The sequence below is a fragment of the Drosophila melanogaster genome, chromosome 2R (assembly GCF_000001215.4).
Source record: "Drosophila melanogaster chromosome 2R".
NCBI classification, from domain to species: Eukaryota; Metazoa; Arthropoda; class Insecta; order Diptera; family Drosophilidae; genus Drosophila; species Drosophila melanogaster.
Genome location: NT_033778.4, coordinates 25110664 through 25136530, shown reverse-complemented (window position 1 = coordinate 25136530; position 25867 = coordinate 25110664). Strand labels below are relative to the sequence as shown.

At 40.2% G+C, this 25867-nt stretch overlaps 2 protein-coding genes across 3 annotated transcripts in view, besides 2 other annotated features; one reads left to right on the top strand and one right to left on the bottom strand.

Annotated features, from left to right (window-relative positions):
• Positions 1–25867, top strand: part of lov (jim lovell) — a 53848-nt gene that overhangs the window by 3097 nt on the left and 24884 nt on the right. The window lies entirely within an intron of this gene.
• Positions 3380–3508: a mobile genetic element.
• Positions 5140–5272: a mobile genetic element.
• On the bottom strand, positions 6546–7099 carry CG30430 (uncharacterized protein). 2 transcript variants are annotated; one of them, NM_166706.2, is made up of 2 exons: positions 6995–7099; positions 6546–6938 (listed from the first exon to the last, which is right to left on the bottom strand). In NM_166706.2, exon 2 carries the CDS (start codon positions 6918–6920, stop codon positions 6765–6767), a length of 156 nt encoding a protein of 51 aa, NP_726509.1. In that variant the 5' UTR covers positions 6921–6938; positions 6995–7099; the 3' UTR covers positions 6546–6764. The 2 variants fall into 2 exon arrangements, with proteins under 2 accessions (NP_726509.1, NP_001286877.1); NM_001299948.1 differs by having other exon boundaries at positions 6662–6938; positions 6995–7072.

The following is a 25867-nucleotide window of genomic DNA, read 5'->3' as shown; positions in this document are numbered from 1 at the left end:
ATGTCAGGATACCATATTGTCCTGCATATTAATGAGTATAGATTTAATAGTCATTTGTATTTATTATTGTATTACCGATTGGTTTTCGTGAATAAACAAAATAGTTTTGTTGCTACAAGAAGCATTAATTACGCACAATGAATAGTCCGGAAGTTACAAGGAAGGAACAATTTCTTTCGCTGAATTCCTTTCACAAACATTACTCCTTACCAAATAGAGTCGATCGTTTTAAGTACCCCGACCGCAGTAGTAAAAATCGAAAATGGAAAGCGTGTTATAAGAGAGAAAATAGAATCATACTTATTTGTGTGCAAAAATCCATTTTCTAAAGTAGAGAAAATAATATGGCACACAAAACAGCAAGGTGAACGATGAGCCGAGGAAAGTGCAACATGTGTTGCAGTCAAAGGATCGGAACGATTACGATCGTTATCACCAAATCAGCGACCTGGTATAATAGCAGATCATGACGGTGCGCGGAGAAGGCTATCCAAGTTAACGAGCGGCAAGCACGAAACAAGCACACATGGCCTCCACATTGGCCTTGCAGCCTCCTGGATGAGCCCAGATGCAGCTGCGTGGAGTTGCCCACATTATTTGCTAATCTAGCACCTCAACTACTACCGCTATAAGCGACTGGAAAGTGATTATGCTGAAGTTAGTTTGCACTTGACCACACTTATACATCTTCCTTGAAAAATGTTGTTAAAAAGGTTTCGAACGGCAATCTGGAAAGATCGAAATCAGCGTTTGATCGCCAATTCGCTGGGCCATACTTCGATTACAGTTAAGTAGACAGCAAGCTACTTAACCTCCAGCTAAAGCGGTTGACTTTGGCCATCTGCTCTTGGTGGAAGGATAAGGAAGAGTCGACTGCCGACTATCTTGTTTTGGCGGGGCGTCATTTTTTTTGTAAATTACTTTAATAGTATAAACATAATCATTGGTACTGTGGCTGCTGCTGAGCAACCAACTTCCCAAGACAACCAAGTGCGCAGCTCCATACAACAAGTAGGTACTTGCGTTTTGCATTGCGGAGCAACGAACTGACTGAGCTCTGGTGGTAACTTCATTCTAGTTACGAAGCTGTGATTGACCGGCTACCTTGATATCTTGATAACAGTAAAAAATTCAAATTATAAATGCGTACGATCCATGACTATATGGCCAGCATTATCGCATATAATGCTGAAAAAATATTAAACTACAGGTTGCATCCTTTTTGGCTTTGATAAGTTTGTCCTGCCCCAAAAGTGTTAGTGTTGGCCCTAGGAGTTCAAGAGGTGAATTCAATTAAGCTGAAACCTACGATCCACAAATTCGAGGATTCAAAACGCAGCTGTCAATGTTTTCTCCCTTTTCAACAAAAAGGTGTCCCCTGGCAAGAGACTTATTTAAATTTTTAATCAATCTTATTTGCATACGAACACTGATGTGTGCATACGTATATCGTTTACCTGAGTATACAATATCGGTAGACAAAGATATCCGAGGATCGCCCAAAAAGGGATTAATTCAAGCAGCTGGATGCTGCGATAGCGCCGAAAGGGTTGAAACTCCCTCTCCGTCTTTTCTAAACCTAAAACCGTTGCGCGTACAGTTTCTTTCTTAAAAGTATAAAATGCACAGCAATTTGAATAAAATAACAAGTAAAGTGTAGCAGAAAGGAAAAAAACAACTAAAAAACGCGAAAACCACGAAAATTTGTGCATAATTTATTGAAATTTCGTGCCACAGACAAAAGAGGCAAGACAGTAGAAAAACCATGAGCCAAGCATCGTAGTCCGAAATTGCATGAAATGTGCTTCTATTTTCCCACTGCGTTGTGGTTCTCAGTGCTGCATTATCCTGTTTGGCTTGTGTGCATTTATTTTTCATTTGCATGAATTTTTCATTGTTTTCCCAGACACGAAAGGAGCTGCCGCTAGGATGCACTTAACGCTCCATGGGATCAAGGACAAACACGCGATATTTGTCCGCGGGAAATCAACCGGCAAATCGAGCTCAACTACGTTGGACTCTCGGTAGATATTAGGAGATACATATATATAGACATTTATCCTTTTGATAAACTTCCGAGCAGCATAAGCAAATATTTTTCTTTTTAATGTGGCAAAATCTATATTTTCTTGTAGCCTCCGACAGCACTGCGGGATCAACGCAAACAGATTTTGTTGCACTTTCTAGCAATTGCTTTAAAAAGTCGTTATTAGGAACAGTAAGAACAAATATGTACTGGTACTTATTTTCATTGTTCAGAGGAATTAAGTTAGTCGTCCTTCTATATAAGCATGGAGCATTTAATAAATTTGAGCAGCCACGGATCGCATGTAGCCATTTTCCAAGAATTCGGGGGTGTAGAGACGTAGATTTAATCGAAAGCTAAATCCTTTACACGAGTGTGTCCGTATCCTAACAACAACAATGTAAACGCATGTTCACCCCATCTGAAGCATTGCAATTGTCTAGGAGGAGGGTGGCAGCGTATGTTGGGGGTGGTGCGGTGGTGGAGTTTTTGGCGTCGGTGGTTGATAAATGCAATTTATCATAAAAAGAAAAAAAAGCTTGAAATTGAAGCAGACGACCCCTTCCAAGAAGGGGTGGCGTAAGAGTCAAAGTTGGTTGTGGAAGGAGGGGGAGTAAGAGGGCTAACATGGCACACATAAAAACACCCACAGTCAGCTCATCTAATAAGGCGCATTTAGCGTCTGACAGTCTAGAGTGTGGAACAGAGAAGACCAAGACAAAGGCAAATAGGAATAAGTTATGGAGCTGTAAAAAATTGGATTAGTTCGAGAAGTACCGCCATTTTAGCATTCCCGCTAAAACTTACGAACTCACAAATAAATCTGGAGAGAGAGAGAAAAACTTAAATATACATTTCCCCAGTCGCATCCTTTTTTCATTTGGAAGGGATTAGCGGGAACTACAGGGGTTAGGAAAGATGGTAGCGTCTGAAGCACAGAAGGCAGAACAGCTCTCGAGGGCGCCACTTTCATTGAAAGGCCTCGTCATCTATCTGACTCTAGGCTACGTGCCAAAACAAAATCAGATTTATATTTTTTGTTCCTGAAGTTCACTTAAATTTGCATATGAAAGCGATTAATTTATCCCTTTGTTCCGCCTAATATTTGGCACCTTTACATTTTTGATTGTTAAGTGATTGAATTTTACGTTTTCGTTCTCAAATTGTCTTTTATTTAACCCGTTATTTCCTCTGGCAGCATCTATTCTCAGCTTTCCCATTTCCCGCCTCATAGTATATGTATGCAAGTTGCCAGTGCATTTCAATACTATCATCGACGTGATGTTTGATCAATGCAGCTGCCTTCCAGCCCGATCCTTTTTTTGGATCCACTTACTGTCCACAGTAAAACACAAGAGCGAATGCTATAGTCGAGATCCCCGACTATTAGATACCCGTTACTAAGCTAGTGGGAATGCGAACGCGAAATTTCATAATTTCATCGATAGATATGATGGAACAAAATTAGAAAAAATTTTAAAAATATTCAAGTTTAGATGGGGAAAAATAACAAAACAGTTTTGGGATGATGATTGGTGAAGCGTTAGAAGGGGTGTGGCCAAAATGTTTTTGGTTGACAAGTGAAATTGACAAGTCAAAATACAATAAAAAAATATCGAAACATTTTTCATTTTATACCATATTCTTTATTTTGTTTTCTCCTGTTAATTTATTCAACTACCGTGTTTTAAAGGCCACGCTAACCCACATATCAAAGCTTCGTTTGCCATCAAATGGATTTCATTTTGAAATCCAATAACTGTCAAAGGGAAACATTTTCAAGCTGGGACAACCCTTTCAGTTACCATCTACTAGGGAAGCCATGGTACATATATATCGTAAAATGAAACATTTTCTGTGTACATAATATAAAAAGCTGATTGTGTGTGTGTAAGTACTCGTATACGTACGCACTGTATTTTGCACTTTACGCAATTTTCCCCGCCAGCGCAAAAAGGGTTGAAAGTGCGTTTGGAAGGACAACACCCCAGCACACGCACATGCTCTGTGGCGTTGCCAGACTGTCATCTAAGCATCTTCATCGGCTTTTCTGAAACCCTCTCTCTAACGGACTTTGTTCTCTGTTGGAGGCCATTATTATTTTGCTTTCCAGTCCTTGTACTTAGTTCGGACATGACACTCCCCATCAGCCCTGACTTCCCCGTCGTTTTCTTCGACGGTTTTGCAATTTTCTTAAAAATATTTTGGAAGTAAACTTTCTAGATTTAAGCCCTTCCCGGCAGCTTTTCTGGCCTTCCCACCAACCGCCCTCTGGTTTTGGCAAACCATTTCCGAGGTTTTGTGGTTTGCATGGCTTTACGGCATCTAGTGAACTCTTCTACAGCTTCTTTGCCTTTTAACAGCGGCCAGAGAACTCGCGTTTTAATCTCATTTTATGAAATTACAATTTTTCAATTTTTCGACAAAAGATAAACTTTTTCTGCTTGAATGCGTAATTACTTGGGTATGGAATAAAATGCTGTGAATTTTCGTTGGGTTCTTTTCTTTTCTTCTGTTGGTAACCATTGCCGATGGTGTTACTGCCGCCCCAGCTGCGGTACTTTTGATTTCCACAATGGCGGGCGATAGAAAATATATCTGTCAAGATATAAGAAGATATAAGAAATGACATTAACACACTATTATATCACGCTTAACGTGTACCTAATTTTTGTTTTAAAAAACAATTACCACTGTTTGAGTATATTTTAAGTTATCCAAAATGCAAAATCTTTCATAAATCGATAAGAATGCAACAATTATTATAATCTTTTGAAGAAATGTTTGCGATCGGAATTTCATTAGTGATTGAAGCACCCTGCTTATAAAAACCGGAAAAGCAGAAAAATTTAAAAACCCAAAAAAAAGAAAATAAAAACCAGACAGAAAACAAAGAACTCTGAAGGTGGTAAACCTTTTTCCCCAACTTTTAATGAGCAAACAAGGATACACACACGTTACGTCGGAAAACGCATAAAAAGCGTTAAGGGCGCGTTGCCAAGAGACTATAAGAAGAATTAAAATTTCTTGGCATAAGCGACCACCCACAAATAGAGGCACAGAACTCGCTCAAATACATATGTATGTACACAGATTCTAAAAAAAAAAAACATGAGAGAATGCCAGTAGTCGAGTTCACCGACTATCAGATACCTGTTACTCAGCTAGTCTAGTGTGAATGTGAACGCGAAATTTCAGCATTTTTCCGCGATATCAATTGAGATTGGGAAATAAAAAGAGAACAAATTTAAAAATGGTTTAAAGTGTGGGCGTGAATAGTTCGGCGGCTTTAGAGCGTTAGAGTGGGCGTGGCAAAAAGATTTTTGGCAAATCGACCTCAACATTATATATTTTTACGGACCGACGGACATGGCTATAAATACGTAATTCTCGACCAAAAACTATAAGATTCTGCAAACTTTATGTAGTTTTTCGCAGCAAAAGGGACAGTTCTTTCATTTAAATAATGTTTGTATTTGGATCTGTTGAGCTAAAGTAGCTTTAAGTTGAAAGCGTAAAAACGAACAAGTGCGTATGCGTGCCAGAAAACTATATACAATAATTTCTAATCTAAGAAATGAATTCACTCGCAGTCGTCAAAATATTTGTCAAAATAACTTCTATGATTGAGAAAGATAATTAATAGCGTAATTAACTACTTTATATACTACTTAAACATAACTAAATTTATACAAGTCTCAAATTTGAAATTAAATTACCATTTTTACATATGTAAAAAAAGATGTATTATAAGCTCATAACGTTCATAATTTGTATTAATGGTACCATTTTTCTAATATCACACGTCTATATTGCGCGTTTTATTCTACCTCACTATAAATCCTACTGCTAAACATCCCATGATCTTACGCTGACTCAGACTTTGCCAATGGCATAAATTATTTAAACTCATTTAATGTGGCCCTTCTGAGGAATCTCTTTTTATGGTATACAATTTTTATTTTACCACCCTTCTTTTCGCGTTCATTTGTTAGTTTTTTTTTTTTTTTGGGGTATAAGAAAATAATTTTGGTGGAAAATTAAAATAATGTGTCCGCTGTCGTCGCCAGACACGACCCTCGGTCTCGGTGGGATATGGATGTTGTGGATTTTACGTATGGAATACAAGCAAGCGACTTTTAGGAAGATAACTTACATTTAAATTTTTAAAGTGTCCCCCTAGCAAAGCCAATGGTCAAGTATAATAGCCCTTAACCCCTTTCCACAATCTAAAGCCAATTAACGCTACTTGAATTGATAATGAGTCTCATGTCATGTTTGCTTTGTCACAACCCCTAATAACACGCTCCTTAATTCGTGTTCACACTGACCACACAGTAATCAAACTAGGGGACGAAAAGTAAAACGGGAAGTGACCAGGCGCGACAAGCCCAATATGAAGCGGTCAGTTCGGTCAACTGGTTTATAACTGACCCGCTGACTTCTGAAGTGTTGGTCCTGCCTATTAAACTATTTTGCTTTTGCTTTGGGCTGCGCATAAATTAGCACTAACAATATACACCAAGGGAACTAAAGGGGGATTTTATTGCAGTCATTGGGCAATTACCAGCGTAATTGATGGTCTAAAAGAGCGGTAATGGACAGGAATCTAGTTCCTGTAATAAAAAAGACTTGGAAAGTCAAACACCTTTATTACGACTTGATCTTGTTTTCAAGACGAATAGGCCATGTTAATAAATAATTGTCTTCAAAAAGTTTTGGTTACCGAGTACCAAAATTAACAAGACGGTCCGCAGCTGCTGCAGCATCCGCCCCCGCAGCAAGGTCCACATGGTCCACTATAGAATCCGCATCGTGGTCCAAAACAACGGCCACTAAAGCAGGGGCTACAGCAAGGGTAGTAGCAAGTTCCACAGCAGGGCCCGCAACACATCACGAATTTATGTGAGTTCTAAACACATATGCGTTAAAAGATATAAATAGGAAAATATATATGTTTTAGCTTACTTAAAAAACAAATCTCCAAAAACTTTGACAATTAACAATAAATTTTGATGTTGTCGTGTTGAAGGCCAGGGTAAGACTAAATATATCTCGGCAGTAGAGCCCGTTTCCCATTTTGACAGGCTACAAAAACACGATCAGGGCTAATGTGATCTGAATAATTATTTTTGGAATTGTCGCTTTATTGATATGAATTAAGATGCATGAATTTCGCATGGTATTATCATTTTTCAAAAAATTTCTGTTTGTAACCTCTTTGCATTAGGTTACACCATTGCAAATAAACGGCACGGTCCTGGTACTGAATGAACTTTGTCCCGAACTCATGTGGTAAAAGTAAGTGGCCACCACTTACCATTTAGGTTACACGCACACGGCACGCGTTCTGTGGTCGCAAATATCATAGCCTAATGACCATTACGCACTTCCGTCTGTGCCTCGTGGAACATATATTAATATACTAAATGTTCCAAATGTTCTTACCCAACGCAATCACCAAAGTGTGTGGTATATTAAAAACTAATTTGCCAGCAAATGAGTTAACATTTTTTCCTTTAGCTGGTTCTACAAAAACAGGGCTCAGCAGGAGCCGAAGAAGACGGAAACACATGCTGTTTGACATGAGCTTGACCGGAACTGCCATACGTGCCGGAATTGCGTGATATTTGCCCAAGTAGAGCATAATTTTGGGTCGATATGTAAAAGCTCAGCATTATATTCAAAAAAGCTAATTGCTTGAAACCAACCCGATGTCATATTTTAACTTAAAGAGAACTTAGAATTAATGACTGTAGTAGTTTTTTAATTATAGTATTTTTACCTTTTGTTTTATTGTGTTAATTCTTTTTGTAAAACTGACGAGGTCAACCGTCTTAGATTCACACATACCTAAAAATGTGGTTAGTATCACATCGGGATCGATTCGTTATTTCTTTTGGCTTCTGATTGTGGTTGTTGTTCGGGCTTGTCATCTGGCTAAGCTCTAAAAATTAATGATGCGCGGCGCATTCGAGAGTCCCCTGCTGTCATTGGCTGGGATGGATATCCAAAAAATATGTAGATGTGCAAAAAAAAAATTAAAAACGAAATTCACATCCGCCGCTTTAAGCTGCGGCTTAGATTCGCTTGCTCATTGATGGAAATTAATGAGTGTGCGTGTTGTGTTCGGTAAATATTCAGAAGGAATATTTTCAGAGATTCTGTACTTATTTCCTGCCCCAGGACCCTGCTCTGTCTCAGCTATGGCGCATTTCCCTACAGCGAACTACAGACTCAGGACTAATTTGCATAATTACAGCCCGTAATTTTTTTTCGTTTTTTTACGCAGCAAGAAGAATACAGACGAATTGATTGTGTGCGCCCTTTAGCAAAGGGACGCAATTTCCTTTTTTCTGTTTGCCTCTTTTTTACTTGATATTTGTTTATTACGCAACCATATACACACTCACATATTCGCTGGTTCTGAATATTCAATGAACAACGTCCCATAATGTATTCGTTAGGAAAAATTAAAAAACTAAGAGTATGACAATATCGTTGACACTTATATTTTCAATTTTTCGACTGTTTAGTATGTACATATGTGCTGGTTACTTTTATTTATTTACCTACAATCTAAGCTGAACTTAACTGCGTTGCTGTTGTTAAACAGTATATAATATGAAATATCAAATATCAATTTGCCGATGCAAGCCTCCAGTCTAAAGTTTAACATATATAATCAAAAACATTTTAGTAATGAGCCAATAGTCCTCGAAAATCTCATTATAATGTCGCGCTCCCTCATTTTTAGCTATATAAAAATGCAACCCTCAAAGCTATTTTCCTTCTTTCGGGGTACATATACGGATTTTTAAACTAACTTCATGTCGCCCTCTCCTCTCATTTACTTGCGTTTTTCTCTCAATTCAAGGATAGAATCCTCGGACTCGCGACAAACGAGAGTGTGAGTTCATTCCACTCATTAGCATGTGCTCGGCGCAAAAGAAAATTGTGAAGGGAGAAGCGGTAGTTTTTCACGTCTGCCTTCTTCTTTTAAATTTATCGATTATCCTGGATGGGTCGCACAGTTATTTAACGTTACTAGCTAATGAGGTGCACTTGTGTCCCGGTTTGCTCGGACTTTTCTTGGCGCAAGCGGAATCATTCAACATTACTGGCTTCAGTGATTATAATCAGCATAATATGTACTCTCTTACACTTCAACAGCTCACTCCACGGATCAGTAAAGCTCAGTTCGTCCTGACCGGATCCCTCCCTCTCCTGCGGCTTCAATGCGTAGTAAGAATCGATAGTCGCAGCGACCAGACTAGCGTTTCTCTACCATTTTTTATAGGCTGTAATGACCGTAATCAGGTTAACGTTAACGTTCAGTTTACCTACTGATTTGCTGGCACTTGGCAGTCACTCCTTTTCCTATTCCAGTTCCAGGCACTGCATCTCCTCAGTGAATGTGTGAACATTGAGAGCCTTGTTTCTGGAAAGCCTCTTTAACTTTCAGAATACCCCGCAGGTAATTTTACAGAAGATTTTAGAAGCTTGATTTTAATCAAAACGGCGAGGCACCAGGTTAAGGCAAGATCGTGGTAGTTATTTACTGTTTTTTGACCATCAAAAAGACCTTTCTCCCGCACGTTAGCTCTTTATATAATTATGATATTTGATTTAATGACGACTTGCTTCCGAAACAATCCAATCAAAAAATTTGATTAAAGTGGGCGTCGCAGCAGCAAAACAGGAAAGTAACTTATGCTACCTGCCGGGCGTGATACTATTCAAAAGGTCAGGCATCTTTAAGAGTTTCTTACACTTGCTAATGGTAAGACAGCTATGAAAATTGTTTAAACTGTTTTATTGCAACAGCCGGCTATAAACGGCTATGACTGCTTAACATTGGAGCAGTCATAGCCGTTTCTAACTACTGGATCAACATACAGGCAAACATCACATCACACGCAACCCCGATTCCTGTATTTTATATTCATAATTTGCAATCATTAGCAGGCACAGAGGATAAGGCAAGTACAATATGTCCGATATACATATCTCAGTTATTTACAATAATTCTCGGCGGGCGAACAGAGCAACTGCGGCAGGATGCCGTATGTTCACTGTACTTTGCCAAGAGCAAAATCAAGGCGGCAAAATTTAATACCCATATATCGTTACCAAGCACACACGTCCCGGCCACAAAGATCTGAGATACAAGATCCGATCATCATGCACCTCCTGCCTGCCTTTGATTTTTAAATTGAAAATAATAATTTTGCGCACTCAATTTTTAGCGATTTGTCAAAACATTGTTTATTGTCGAAGCCAAGTCCCGATTCTGCAACATCCAAGTCCGACTTCATATCGCCTTGGCGCTGTTCGGTGTACTCTTCTCCACAGCGGCGGCGCACTTTAAGTTAATTGAAATATTTCAATGATTTTCGCCCTGTGGTTTCTTCTACCTGCCGACTCGTCGTGTGTTCTTCTTTGGGATCAAAGGGGATTCCTCTCTGCATGCGCGGCTGCGATCAAAGATCTTTTTGCATATTCTCGGTGTACTTCCCTGGCTGCCTTTTAATAGAATTGAACGCTCATTTCTATCTCAATTGATTTATTTCCTACAATTTTTCGTTCACGAGTCTGAACCTCTCGCCATTAGTTGTATGAGGACTTCTACATTGATTCTTATTGCATTTTGACCGCTAGGCGCCATTACGCTTTTAAATTGAGTGATTAAGGTTCGTGGAATAGTGAGCCAGTACTGACATGGGGATTAATTATAGGTTAATATTAAATTCCAATTTATTTGCACTTGATGAAAGAATCGTGAGCAACGGACAGATTAGATTTAACTAATTTTAAAGGGTTAATGCTTAAACTTTCTTTTCATAATTTGATTTTTTTATATTAATACAAAATGCAGACGTATGTATATAGTGTTAGTTTGGATTCATAAACGAAAAGTTTTGGTCTCTCTTTTTTTCGAGCTCTCTTGAAATGATTAACTGCTTCATAAGCTGGAACCCAATGTCTGCAAAGTATCTAGTGACTTGCCCATAGGCCTGCTGAGCACTTCTAAGGTAATCCTGGGCTTTGTAGCACACAAATTTGGGGCTTGTTAGTTCTCCCAGACTGCATCTCATCACACCAATACTTTAGCATACCCAATGGTTGCGCATAGGCAAAAGGCGTTCTTTCTGTGAGTGTATAACTGTCATACGCTATTACCACTGAGAAGTCCGGCTAAAAATTGTATACAACGTCAAGCAGCCAACGCCCCAAAAGTTTTAAGGCTGTCGGAAGGCAGCGCGTAAATCTTTTGCATAATTCAGTGCCTGCTTTTTCTTGTGCCTCTTCAGGCCCACTTCAGGGGCCACTTCCATCTCCTATCCCAGCGCTGGCTGCCACACCAATGACTCATTCCACCCTCACGCATTGTCCCCCGCAGTCCTTGTTTGTGTCCATCCACTCGCGATGGCGAAGAGCCCTCTGTCTGCTCCCATTCTCTGACAGCATCTTGGTGGGTGCCCGATGTAAAGCCACCGTGGTCCTTCATTCGCGCCCAACCCACCCTTGGTCTCATCCTGGTCGCGTGCGTTTTATAGTTAAACATGCCACCCATTTAATAATCATCCCTCCGCGTTCCTGTAATGTCGCAGCCACATGTAAATGATTTCATCTTCGCCCCTCTTGTCTAACACAGCTCCACGGTTTGCTACTTTCTCGGGTTCTTTTCAAACACACTCTAAATGCCCCCCTGCTTGTGTAGATAAATGTATATACACTTTTTAAAACTTATACCAGAACTCCTGTTGGGAGTGAGCTCAGAACCACGGGATTTCTCCTTAGTCTCTCGGGGCGTCATTTGTAAAAAGCGAAGGTGAAGGATTTTTCAATTCCCGTTCCTGCCCTCACTGACGTGTTCAGTTTCTTTGTCTCTGTTATGCAACTGTGGACTGAGTTGCTCAGAGAAGGCGGTATTGTCTATTATTTGATAACGTTTCAGCGTATTCCCCACAGTTGTAACTGCCAATTTATTTGCATCTTCGCACTTCGATTTTACTTCATACACCCTAATTATTATTGCACTTAAGCAAGAAATCTGGCTTTGCAAAAAATCGGGAACTTCTATATCACGGTGAAAAAAAAAATAGGGTCAAAAAATTATTTTCAATCGAAAATGTTTAATAAAATACAAAAATGTTGGTCACCGTAAATAAAGAAATACGTTCGGTATAAGTAACATTTTATCAAGAGATCTCACGTGCAATTTAACAAATTTGCCAAGACACTAAACCCACGGCCAATCTCTGGCCGATAGGCGCACAACCGTGGCTACGCAATAATGCCCTAACTCCAAGGCGGGTTTTTCCCCCACCCACCTGTAACTCCCAGAGATTTGGCAGTGGAGGTTGCCCACGCGCAGTTAGCGTTCTGCGACGATGATATCAAAGCGCAGGCTTCGATGCTTGCCTGACACGAAACATAAACTAGCCGGGCGTAAATTTAATATTTGTATGCGTTATGGGTGCAAGGAAATACTAGGTAAGGCGAGTTGCAGGAAGCAGTCGCAGAAAGTCTTGTTAGTGTAGACTGTGGTGTCGACCGTGACTGTAGCCACCATCGCCATTATCGTCGCGACTTTAGCAGGCATGGGGAGCTGTGCTGGTTAGTTCTCTGGTCCATCCTGTGATGACTTGGTTTTGGGAAGGGGAACCCTGGGGTCATTTAGCTTCTAAAGTGCGGTATTCGGCAACACTTTGCTAGTGATTCCAACAGTAAAATCTGTACATAAGTGCTTCGCAAAATCTTTGCAGACAGGGTTGTCGAAACTTTTTTTGTTTGGTCGTAGTACATAATTTAAAATTTAGTTCAGTAATTTTAATGGTATATTACGATATATTTTGTTTGGTTTTCTTCTTTACTTATTTAACAAACTCTTTAAATAATTGGTTATATAGTTGCAATGTGTATTTGATTTTCTATCTAGAGTAAGTTCAGTAAAAAATATATTTACACTTATACCGGTTTATTAACTTTAACAGCGCTGAAATTGAATTGTGTATACATTCATTCATAAATACATTACCTGAAGTTTAACCATATGATATTTTCACAAACCAATATCGTGTTCAATAAAATCGTATGTCGTTGCGCATCTATTATGCTATTACAGTAAACATACTTTTGAGTCCATAAAAAACTCCTTCAACTGTAGGTACGAGTATTTTTAGACGGATGATCGCTGATCGCCTGAAGCATAGCCCCAGTTATTATAATTTATTTTGCTTCCGGTGTCTAAATTGTTCTCTTTTGCAACCAATAAACAGTAACTTTAGCCCCAAACTATTTTTAAGTATTGGGATTCCTTAACATCATTTGAAACAGTTTGTTTAGCTCTTGCAGGCTTTTTTGCTGTTTAGATTTTTTAAGTTTTCGAAACACCCGCAATAGTGGTTCTAGGTTATTTTTAGTCTTGCACCTAAAATGTGATCTCCAAACACTCGAGTCAACGAAATGATTTATTTAAGCGCACTTGGATGTTTGTGCTATCAGTGGCCAATTAATCCGAATGTCAGATGAAGTTTCGGTGTGTTTAAATTTGTGAATAGTAGAAATAACATTATTTTATTAGTAACTTTAAATTGTAATCTTAAAATACTATTATGTTCTAAAAACATCTTAGGAAGACGGTTTTTTTCTGTATGACTGATCATGACTCATCTTCCAATCTTCATATGTCAATGCCAATAAAATTATCTCATTTATTTATTGTATTGGTCCGCACTTGAAAGTCCATGGTAATTTTAAGAATAACTTATAACCGAAATAGAATTGAAATCATGCCATGTATGTAAAAGCAACCACCTCCACAACTCCCAACTGGCATTGCCTCCAGCACAAAGATAAATAGCGGCAATTGACTTTATTAGCAGTAAATGTCAAGCAATGCATCGCAAAGAGTGCGTGTGTAATTCTGTATAACAACAAACAAAACCCCAGAATTTCCTCCTACTCACCCGCCAACACCCACCCCCCTTTAAGTGGCACATCTCGAACCCACTCCCTGCGGCACTTGCCAAACTTCCGCAAGAGTCAGTTTAAAATTTGCATACGCATTTCGCTTGCATCGTTGCGTGAAGGCAGCCAAAGGAAGCTGGCCGCAGTGACTCCATTGCTGCGGACCCAGGGACAGACAATGAAACCATCAAAATCCAATGAAATAAAATAAAATTCCAATAAAAACATTTTGGCAAAGGGCAGACAGGGTAGAGTTCCGCGCCCTTTGCACTGATTCTTGGCTACGGTTTCTGTTGATATAAAAGGAAAGAAAGTGTGTGCGTGCAGCCAACCAAAATCTGCACATATACAAGCCACCACCACCCATCTTCGTTCCAGCCCAGGCCACGTCCTCACCGACGTGTGCTTGGGATTTTGCAAATTTTCGCAATGTCGTGGAAAAACCACTGGAAAAACATTTTCTCCGGGCTGATGCTATGCTGGTGTTTGCTTTTACCCTTGTTAGCGGTTTCAACCAAGCGACTCTGCTAAACTGTCAAATGTCAACATGGCACTTGGTGGGTCTCGTCAAGCATTGGGCGTGAGCAGAGAGCAAGAAGGTATGAGAAAAACTCCGATAAATTCCACCGGAATGCAAATAATATAATATTTGCTGCTTTAAGCATCGCGCCATTTCCTATTAGCTTTAGACGTGCTGTCCATTTTCACGATCTATTAAAAATTTGAGCGAATTCGATGCGTACTCAGATGAAATTACGGAGTCTTGCAGGCAAAGAAAACGTGGCAAGTCCTACAGTCACACAATCACAGCCTGATACAGATACGGTCAAATTCACAACATGCAATTACCGACATACATATGCCACATATATCCACGAGCAGCAAAAAACAGCAAAGTAATGCACCTTGGCTATCCAGTTGGTCAACTCAGTGACGGGTCTGGAGGCCGCTCTTTCAGCCGCAGAATTTACGATGCATATTTGGATCAGGCAACATTCTACGGTGAAATCGTTCCTCAGACGTTCTTTGCACGTTTCGCAAATTGGAACAAAGCTATGCTGTTGAATATTTCTAAAAGCGCTCTGTCGGCATTTACGTCAACATCACCGTAAACACATTAAGCTTTTTTCTAATTTGTTGTGAATTTGTCTCGAATGGTGAAAAACCCTTGATCTGCTATTGCAGATGGTAAACTTAAAAATGTTCCTTCTTTTTTATATAGCCGAAGTAGTCATATGTTGCATATACTGTCAATGTCATTTTTTAGTTTTCGGCTACATCCAATATATCACAGTTTCTCTGCAAAACCGGTCTGGAAGGCCAATTTTCTATCCCTTCCTAAACTCTTTTATTTCGTTTACAAATTACAACTTAATCATGAATTGGCCCACAATTCGAGTGCGATTCAAAAGAAGCGGAGGGCAGCGAGGTGGGCAAACAAACAGGGGAAACGGCAACAAGCAAAGGTCACCGAGCGTCCATGACGACGACGGATTTCGGGCTGCCGACGTGCGACAACAGACTGACCGCACGAACAAATAAATGGACATGGGTCGGCGCAAAGGTCAGTTTCAGTTTTGGTAGCAGCAACAAAAGGTGGGCAATCATAATAAAAACAATTTTAAAAGGGGTGTCGATTATACGAAGGGGTGAGAATTGCTCACAAAGGGCGGTAGGCCAAAGTCTACTTAAAGTTATTGTGCTGTTGTTATTTCGGCTGTTCCTAGCAGAAGCCGCAAATCAATTAGGGTGGCAAGTCATATTGCAATGCGCCAAGCCGGTTTTTGCATAGCTTAAATTTCTTGGCTTTTTATTTTTAACAGTTCAACCGAATCAGCACAGCCATTAAAATAAGCATCCGGAAATAAGCGGAAATATTTAAAAATAAACAAGGAACTTTCAGATCAACTGGGGATAACCAGCAGTAAAAATCTTTCGTGCATTAATACGAAATGCTAACGTGGTATACTGCTTTGCCATGGACCAGTTCCGGATATAATTTTTTTGTGTAGCCCTCAACATTGCACTCCCAATTTTCCAGTTTCCCACTAAAATTCATATTTGTACTTATTTGTAAAATAATAATAAATAAGTACGAGCGAAATAAGGAAAGGTTAAAATATTACACGCTCCAGAACGTGACCAATTCAAATGCATATGCTTCGAAGGGTACGGGGAGAAAGTCAACTTAATTGAACTTTGCAGTTCAACGTGTTGCTTCTGCAGACGAGGACTGCGCAAGGCCTTTGCCTTCATGTAGATTATCTGTGCAGCGAAATAAACTGGACCTATATTGTGGCGCGCTCGCGTGTGCATCACCGCTGGAGGATCAGAAGTGGCAGGAGGCGAAGTATGGAATTATCGGTCACGTCGTAAAACAAACATTTTCATAGAGGGGCGAGGCCTCTCCATGGAAACTACTCATAATGGATGATAATCGTTTATGTAAAGCGGGGAAACCAGCGACCTCGGTCTGAGCATTTGGACAATGCCAGTGAAGCGCCACTTGTCCGTAGTTCTTGCATGATCGCGTTCTTTACGAAAATAAAATAAGAGGACAAATTATTAAGGAGGTATATTTATCTAATACATTTTAATTCTTGTCCAATTTTCCTCCAGATGAATTAAGACCCAACCAAAGGCTTTTAGCAGATACGGATTGTATGACAATCAGATAATAATACCTCTGAGATGTAAGGCAATTCCCTTTATAACCATGAGCCGTTGACAGGCGCCGCATGCTGCCCCCAAGGGGCGGAGTGGGCGGAGTTAAGGAAGAGAGCTCTCAACTTTGTCGGTGTGCAAATTTATTCTGGGAACCAAAATTTATGACACGCAACTTCGCACACCCGCTGCACGTAAACAAACATACACCCTCACCCTCTTAAAAGGCAGCCAATAAACTAAACGACGGCCCATCCTCCTCTTGAATTTCCCCTCTCAGTGGCCTTTTAACGTTTGCAAAAAGCAGGGAAGGAAAGAATCGGGCTTACCCTAATTTAGTTTGGCTTTCACTTTCATATTCTCGGCTTTGGCACATGCCGAACGACTGAAGAGTAGGACTTTCTCTTACATCCCTTCACTGACAAAGTGAGCATCTACCCCTGCGACTATGGGTTTTCTATTTCACGTCATCGCTTTGATTGCAATTCAATTGCAAAATTGGCAAAAACATCAATTTCATGCCGCCGCAGAACAATCATCAAGTGCCAAACCATTACGTAATCAGCAGCAACAATGGCGGGGTGGAGGCGGGGATCACAGAACGATGAAGAGGGGTGTGTCCCAACAAGTATTGGCAAACATGTTACCCATATCCTAATCCTGTGCCCTGCTCAGCGAACCCCATAAAGGATACTTAACTCGACTTTACACAATCTGATTTTCGGCTTGCAAATTTTTCCTTCTGCGTCACGCATTTTCCTGAGCTTGCCAATTTCCTATCTTCTTCCTTGTAAGGGTGAGGGTGTCTTGTTGTGGTTGTTGATTTAGTGGTGTTGTGATTTCGTGGGTCTGCCTTTGTTGTATTCGGGCCTTTTGTTGTTATTGTCGTTCTTGGCGTTCAATGTAACCAGGAAATATTTGATAAACGGTTCAATCGCATTTGCATTAGAATAAGTAACGAAAATGCCTACCTTCGCCGAAAGCAATAAAAGAATTCTAAAAAGGGATGTTCACTTTGTGCAAATTCTGGTCAAATTAGCGGCAAAGGCTGATTTACTGTCATGGAAACGAAATTACCTAAGGTAAAAGCTGGTGCATCTAATTTAATTAAAAAAATTTACAAATGGCTTGACCTTCTTTAAAAAAAAAACGATTGGTAGTCATTAGTATCTACAATAGATCTATATAGGGGTCTTCCAACGTGTCAATGACTACTACGTCAACTACCAATAGGTTGAAGTAATTCTGTTCCCTTCAGTATTTTGCTTTACTTTGGCTATGCCAGGCAAATCAAAACCCATATGTAGCATCCATCCTCAACCATCGTTACACAGACGATTGAAAATGCTAATGCCACCAAGCAGTCTGAATCAGCCGGCTGTCGCTCAAATACTTTATGCCACCAAATCCAATTGATTTCAACCAATTTCTCATTCCCCTAGCCGAAGTAAGAAAGAAACGGCAAATAAAAGGAATACGTGCTATCGGAAAAGAGAAAAAAAAGTAGCAAAAAATCAATTGAAAAAACTTTTTATATTTCCTAGTCCCAGCGGAAAAAACTCTCACGCCCACGACCCACCATCCCTCGAAGCAATATGCCCCCAAGCAGCACAAGTCCAAGCAGTTCTGACTCCACTGGGTCCATACTTGGGCGTCGCATGAGTGACAAAGAAATGGGAAAAATTGAGAACTAAATCCGGCCGTGCGACGAGTCCTTCGACAGCACCGCGGATTCCCATTGGCCGCTGTGCAACACATTGTCAACGGAATTGCGTATCCAAATGGGCAGCGTACATATATACAAGAGAAATAAATATATATATTGCTGTTTATCCTGGAAGGAATATATCGCAGTTGAGGCTGCTCGCAATTGTAGCAAATAAAATGCAAAAGATGCCAAATAAAAAATGACATTTAGATACAAATCGAAATCGGAGTGGGCGGAAAAAGGAAGTACAAAGAAAACTTCAATTGAATGGCAGTCAACTGCTGCTCAGCTGGCCTTACCGGTAAGAACATTCTTTGGTAATAGAAAAATATATTTCCACCTCTACTGACATATTTAGTTACACTGAAAACTTGATTTTGAGGGGTTGTGAAATCATATACTTTTATAACGCGACCTTTATTAATAATCATGAATACAGGATCATTTCAATAATTAGTCAAGATTTTTACTAATATCAAAAACCAATATTCTCAATCGAGTGGCATTCAAAAGTGGAACATTTACGTTTTACGCAGATTTCGCACACTTTATCCAAACAAAAATCAAAAAATCAAACTCACAACAAAAAATTTTCCATTCAAAATCCGAATATTAAATATTTACACATTCCCCAATTTTTTTTTATAGTATAGTTTAGTTTAGTATATCAGATATATAGTTTTATAGTAAATATCTGATATATTTTACCAAAGCTTAAGTTTCAAAATCGTTCTAAAAGTGATAGGGATCATTGGTTGCGTTGGTCAGCTGCACAGTTTGTTATTAAGTTGTTCGGGCAATTTTGGCCATGTAACAGGAAAAAGCAGGCCAAAAGATAAATATTGTCGAATAATACTTATTAAGGCTGAAAATGCGTTCGTCTAACTGTACATACTTTTTACCGAATCTAGTACGCTGTTTAACCCTATAAGCAAGTGATACAGCGAATAAAAGTTTGAAAATCAATAAAATCTAAAACTTTTATTTACTGATTTCCTTTTGCAAACCTCTAATTGTCAACACTTGTCCGGAAATTGTTCGTTATGTGCGACGTCTCCAGTAAATTTTACATGGCTTTTGGTCATTATAGCTCAGCACAGAGTAAAGAATAAAAATAAAAATGTAAAAAAACTTGAGAAAACTGCGGTTTTTTTCCAGGACTCCATTGTGCTTGGTCAAGACTGCGAGGTAGAAAGCGAAACGAAGAAAAAAAAAACATCCAGGCGAACTGTTGTTCAAAGTCAAGGCAAAACCTTAAAGTAATAAAGTAGCCGCCATCGCGAGGTCAGCGCCGGGCCGGACCTGGTCCGAAGTGTGAATGACCTTAAAATGACCCGCTTTCCGTCTCTTGCTGCCCTTCTGCGATTCAACTTCCGCGATGTAGTCCACCCTCTGCCGTTTTGGACTTGGCCTTGACTTGAATGAAATTAAACTTTCTTTTGGTCTATTTTAAAAATCTTTACTTGCTATTACTTGATTTTTCAACTGTTGCTTTTTTCGTTGGGTTGCACTGCCTTTGTCAAGCTTTTTGCTTTTGACTGTCAATCTTGAAAGTGGGGTACTCTACTCATTTTGCAAGTGCTTTTAAATTAACCCGTTGGTAGACCTGGTGCTTGAAAGCTGATGCAAGAGTAGATCTCCAAAGTAGAGTTCTGACCAGCTTCTGACCAACACATAACTCAGTCGTTGACTGTGCCCAACATAAATATGTTTACATTGACTTGAACCATCTTGTCGAATACGTAAATTGTCATACTTCCGTTTACTCTCTCCGTCCTAGAAACATATAAGCCATTTGAGTCAATGGCATGCAAGAATTCGAAAGCAGTGCACTACAATATAGGGTATAGGGTAGTATATAGGGAAAGTGGGAGGTTAAAGTGCAAGTACATATTTATGTACATAAATTTTGACTCGTATGTATGATTTAGTGTTCTAAATAAACCTAAACATGTTTCCAAGCTGAATTCATTCGTTTCCCATTCGTCGTTTTGCTGGGAGACCCAACTGCACATCAAGTTAAAGACGAATGGATGAGAGTTAAAATGAGCCACACACACACACAAAGCAAGTGAGCATAAGTACGCAACGAGTACAGAAAATAAATCACACGATGCGAATGGAACGAAACGAAACCGAAGCACACTGCTACAAACATTCACTCTTTCACCAGTCAGCCTCTGGCTCACCGCCCAACACTCCTGCCACCCATTTTAGCCTTCTAGTACAAGCAGACGCCGCTTAAAAATCCCACAACACTAGAAAGTACGGGGCCGAGGAGGTTCTGCCGCTGAAAATGGTGCGGGACGGTGGCAGAGACACACAACCAGAGACATGCAGACGACAAAAAAGGCGGAGTCTAAAAACTGGGGAGCAAAACAACAGCAACAACAAAAACAGCAGCAGCGTCAACTGAAAAAGGAAATAAAAATCATGTAAGAGTCAGAAGACACACACCCACACATACACACTCATATACCGCTATATGTATTAAAGCGCCAACTCGTGTGCAGCAAATAACAACAACTGTGTGCTTTGTATGTGTGTGTATATATGTGAACTGTTCTCTCTTTCTGCCCTAGCGTTCGCTCTTTCTTTCGGTTGGAGCTTGGAACGAAAAAAGCGTGGAGCAAAAAAAAAATATTAGGCGAATACCGAGTAGACGCCGAGCTGCGCAGCCGGCCCCGCTGCTGGCGCCTCAGTTGCAGTCAACGTCAACGCAGCGTGTATGACGAATACAACTCGCATTGCACACTCTCATACGTGAAAGCTGGAAAGGAGTGGAAACGGGAAGGACCCGGAAGGGGAGCTCGGATCCGGTGAGGGGACGGAGATGATGGCGATGCCTGATTCGTACATGGGTAAATATGCTTACATACGAATGTACCTTTGCGAGCGTGTGTGTGTGAGCATGTATACGCTCATATATCTTAGGCGGGACCATGAGTTTTTCAATTTATTTCTTCTAGAAGACATTGGGGAGCGCGGGTGGGCCGATAAATGACGGAAAAGAAAGCACACAGAAACGGCCAGCAACTAATACGAAGTGACTTGAAGGATAATTTTAAATGAAATGATTTAGGTTACTCTTATGGGAAGATGGTTTTTCTTAGGTTAAAGACCAGTTGATGCAAGCATGTAAATACATATGTAATCAATTTGCAACAACAAATGATTTTTTGAGGACCAAAAAGGCAGAGAATTTAAATGTGAAGTATATTAAAAGCTCAAAAGTTAGTTAATGGCCTTCACAGGACCTAGCTTTAGATACAATGTCATGATCTGCGTCCCCATATTTTCAAAATAAAAAAATCATATGCAGAACTAAAGCACAAACTCAAAAACTTGTCGTGTTCTAGGGTTTTCCTTTGCAGATTTGGGCGACTAACGCGGCTTGAAACAAATTGCCCAAATACAAAACGGAAATGTTTCCATCAAGAAACGAGACGGGGTGGCCAAGCCGAAAAGAGTCCGTTTTACCCAGGCAAGAAAAGCCGGAGAGAAAATAAATTCAAAATCTGACTTTATACGCAAAAAAAGAATGTCGGAAATCTGTGCATTTGTAAGAAGAAAAAAAAATATTCCCAAACAAAATTTGCCAACGGAACGGGAAAGCACTCAAAACACATTCCAGTAGTTTTGGAATGGAAGCCACTGTCGTCGCTTTGTCTGTTAAGAAAAGTGCTCAAGCTGTCTGAGACCAGCAAGAGAGAGAGAGAGAGAGAGGGAGAGCGCAAGTAGGCATGAGTTCTTTTTTGAGCGCATTTTCGGCTGCCTCTAAAATTTTCCCGGTGAAACTCAGCTTATATTATTTATCTGCTGACTCCTTATATACCGAGACATATAGTGAAAGGGTTAAAAACCTGTGATCATTCCGTACCCGTACAGCACCACTGAATGTCCCCCTTTCTTATGACGCAGTTAAGTGTGGAACTTTTCTTGTCTGAATTATTGATTTTTATTTGCGTCCACTTAATTAAATGCTTTGGTAAGAACTATTCTGAAAATTGTAGATGGCATTCTGTCCCGTTGTAACCGTTATGGTACCTTTAAAATACCATATTCGCCCTTAACAATTACTTCAGTTAAGAATTTAAACAATCCCAACTGCATTCACTCCTAATTTCTGATAATTACATCTGGGACGTGGAGTCATTTCAGTCCTCCGTATAAAATATTTATCTTTGTTTCCCACTTGGGACTTTGAATGATTCTATGCTATTTTTCAATTGCTCCAACCTTTAAAACCTAATTAATATTTTTACTTTACTAAAACCATCGTCATGCTCTTTCACGTTGGAGGACAGCTCCTGTGTTGTGCAAATCAGACAGAGTGGCATTTGGGAAAATTAATTTCCTTTCATTTTCTCTCGTCCAAAAACTTTTGGTCATTATTTGGAAAAGGGCGACAGTTAATCTGTACTTAAAGTATTCGCTGATGCTTTGGTTAACGATCCTTTTCGATCTTTGGTATTCAGGTAGACATTATAAATGAGTAATTATTAAGCATACAAAAACTTATTTTCAACCAATTAAATTATTTTAGACAGGTTTCAATAATGAGCGCCTATACGTAATGAACCATATCGCTCCAACAGTAAGTAATACTGACCGTCCAGACCAATAGGAGCCTTAAACGTGCCTCTGATCGCTACGATTGATCATTTAGCAAGGGGTAACACCTACTTTGGCTGGTACTGCATTTTTCACCTTTTGTGCTTCCAGGCATATCGAGGAGTTTTCTTATACACCAACGAGCATCATCCTTTCTATACTCTTACAAATTGGAAAATACTATTTAACCTGCTACACATGCACACAGCTTAGCTAAATGGTTCACAAGAAACAATTCGTTCTGATTAATTACATTGTCCTACAACGAGCCGTTATCAGAACCACCAGAACCATTGGTTAACAAGCATGTCAGAGTATATTTGCTTTCGTCGTGCACAAACACCAAAACCAATTTTTTGCTTTGGAGTATTGCGTTGTATGGGTTTATCCAATGTTCACGTCAAATGCTTTATTTATGACTTGAGTGATAATAGGCATTTTTTAGATTGATCAAATTATTCATAAGCAAAAGAAACTGTTTCGCTGTAGGTTTGGGACAATTCCTTTCCATTGGACAGAAAAAAGTGCAGCCCTCTTTGATATTGAAGTCACAGCTAGTTACTATGTAGCCGGTACTCATTTGATAATGTTGCCTTATAACGTTACCAAGCCTGCATACGCCAATAAAGAGAAAAAGACATCTCATATGTATTGCGATATATTTACAGTAGACGGAGTAGAATTTCTAGCGCCTCTAAAACCGCCAGTCGAAAGCAGCAGAAGAATAGCAAGATGCGAATGAAGTAGGGATATGGGTAGAGACCATAGATCCGCGTGCCTGGAGATCAGAGCTTGCAAAATCAAATTTGGCACCAGAGAGTGGTAAGGCATCTTCGACGCTCCAGCATCGCTTCGTTAACCGAGTTAAATAGCTGTTGTCTTGGGAAATCTTGTCCAGACGGCAAATTTAGCTGTAAAATGTCATTTCGTGCAGACAAGTTAACAAGGCAAATAATAATGTTGACGGGTTGCATGGTCGCAATTCCAATAACCGAAATCCAAGTCGGCTCAGTGAACTGGCTTACTGGGTCATTTGATTAGTTTCAAGAGTGCAGCTTGTCTGCAACCAGCCAGTGTCGAAATTTATTCGCCCTACAATAAATTATCGTTGTCGGTTATGAGAGTCCCTTTTCTCTCTGTTTTGCTGAAATATCTGTTGGCATTTGAATTGTCTAATTATCGACTAAAGGTTAAGCCAAGTCCAGTGACAGATCAATAGTATGCACGCCACAGATTTTGTTGATACCAGTTCGCTTTCAAATTCATTCACACAAAGTTCTAAAAACTTTCTCACACTCCAACCCCAGTAACTACAATGGGGAAAATATAATATAGACATTATAGCCTCAGACAAATACCGAAACTACAATTCGTCAATTGTATTCAAATTCATGCAAATGGGCAGCGCTTGAAGTGAAGATCTGGAAGAAGTTATTCCCCCGTCCTTATTTTATCTGACCACCAGTACCCAATAACGTGCCATGAAATTGATCTTCACACTTGAAACAATTTGAAAGCGCTCACATGCTGTGCCCTTAGCAGCTCGGCCGTTGTATTCTCAGCCCAGGCGTTTAAAATAACCGTTTCGGGGGACTGGGATCGTTTTCAGTGGTTATTCAGTTTGCACTGGTGCCTGGTGCTTGATCCACTGATGTTCTGTTAATCTCGATTAGTCTCTACTGAGCTTTGATCAGCGCATATGTCTGACGAGAGACGTCTGGCCTTTGTCTTTACTTGAGTGGTTGCGGTCTTGAGCTGCTAATCACGCGTGCACAAGGGATCAGCGTTGGCCTGTTGCCCGATGGTTTGGACCTTTGTTCGCTGGAGTTTTGAATGGCGAGGAATGTGTGTCAGCAATGCGCCTACGAAAAAGCTGTTGAGTAGCGAACAGAGCTCCTGAGACAGTGGAGCTACAGCTGAGCTGATCTGAAATCAAGTCATTTAAAGTTATGCGTTAAAGATCTCGCGTTGAATGCATTTGATGTTGATGCGCTGATAAAACGAATCAAATACGCGAGTAAAGCGCCATTTTTGACAGGGTTTGAAGTTAAGCAAAACATATGTCTCTTGCTGGGACTTAGAAGGCTTACTAAATACAGTAGACGTTCTCGCGGCTAGTAAATTCCTCCGCCGACAATTAGAATCAAATTTTGTTCTGCGCTCTTATTCGCCTGGATAAAAATTCAAATGCCCGTGACCACATTGTGCGTCACGATGCGGCCCAACAATCGAGATCTTGGACTCCACGGCCGAGTCGGCTTACTCACACACGTGGGCTATCCTATCCTGCCTTTCGTTTTGATCCGTACGGCGTGGCCGATGATGCTGCTGATTTGGATCTTCTAGTTTCTATGTTCTGATCTTGATTTCGATTTCAACGACATGCATTGTTGGTGGGTTCTGTTTATGTTGCTGTAGCGCGCCGGCGACGACTCCCCGGTGCGGCAGCTGCAGTTTCAACTCTGAACTTGCAACAAATTCAAGCGCCAAATTTGAATGCCCCACCACGACGATGAAGATGATGGGGGTGATTGGGTGCGGGCGAAGGGATCTGCGGCAGGAACGTGTTGTGTATGCGATCAGTTGGATCCGCGATCTACCCTCAGAGAAAGACTTGGTCTGGCTCCCTTCCTTCACTGTGCTATTTTTCTTTTCGTATGACACGACCAACATGATCTTGTTGCGGCAGTTGTTGTTGTGGTGGCTGTTCCTGTTAGTAGATCACTTCGCTCTTTGTGTGGCTTTATCAGTCGACACAAGCGCTACGTTTATTGCTGCAAGAGTTACGAAGGAGTTCAGCTAAATGCAGTTCCAGGTTCTCGCGGACTCTGCTGGCAACTCCACCTACACCAGAGAACCGTCGCTCTGGGCTGGCCCTC

Bases quoted from the DNA above. Each gene is read 5' to 3' on its own strand.
- CG30430 (NM_166706.2), bottom strand. From the start codon at position 6,920: ATGTGTTGCGGGCCCTGCTGTGGAACTTGCTACTACCCTTGCTGTAGC.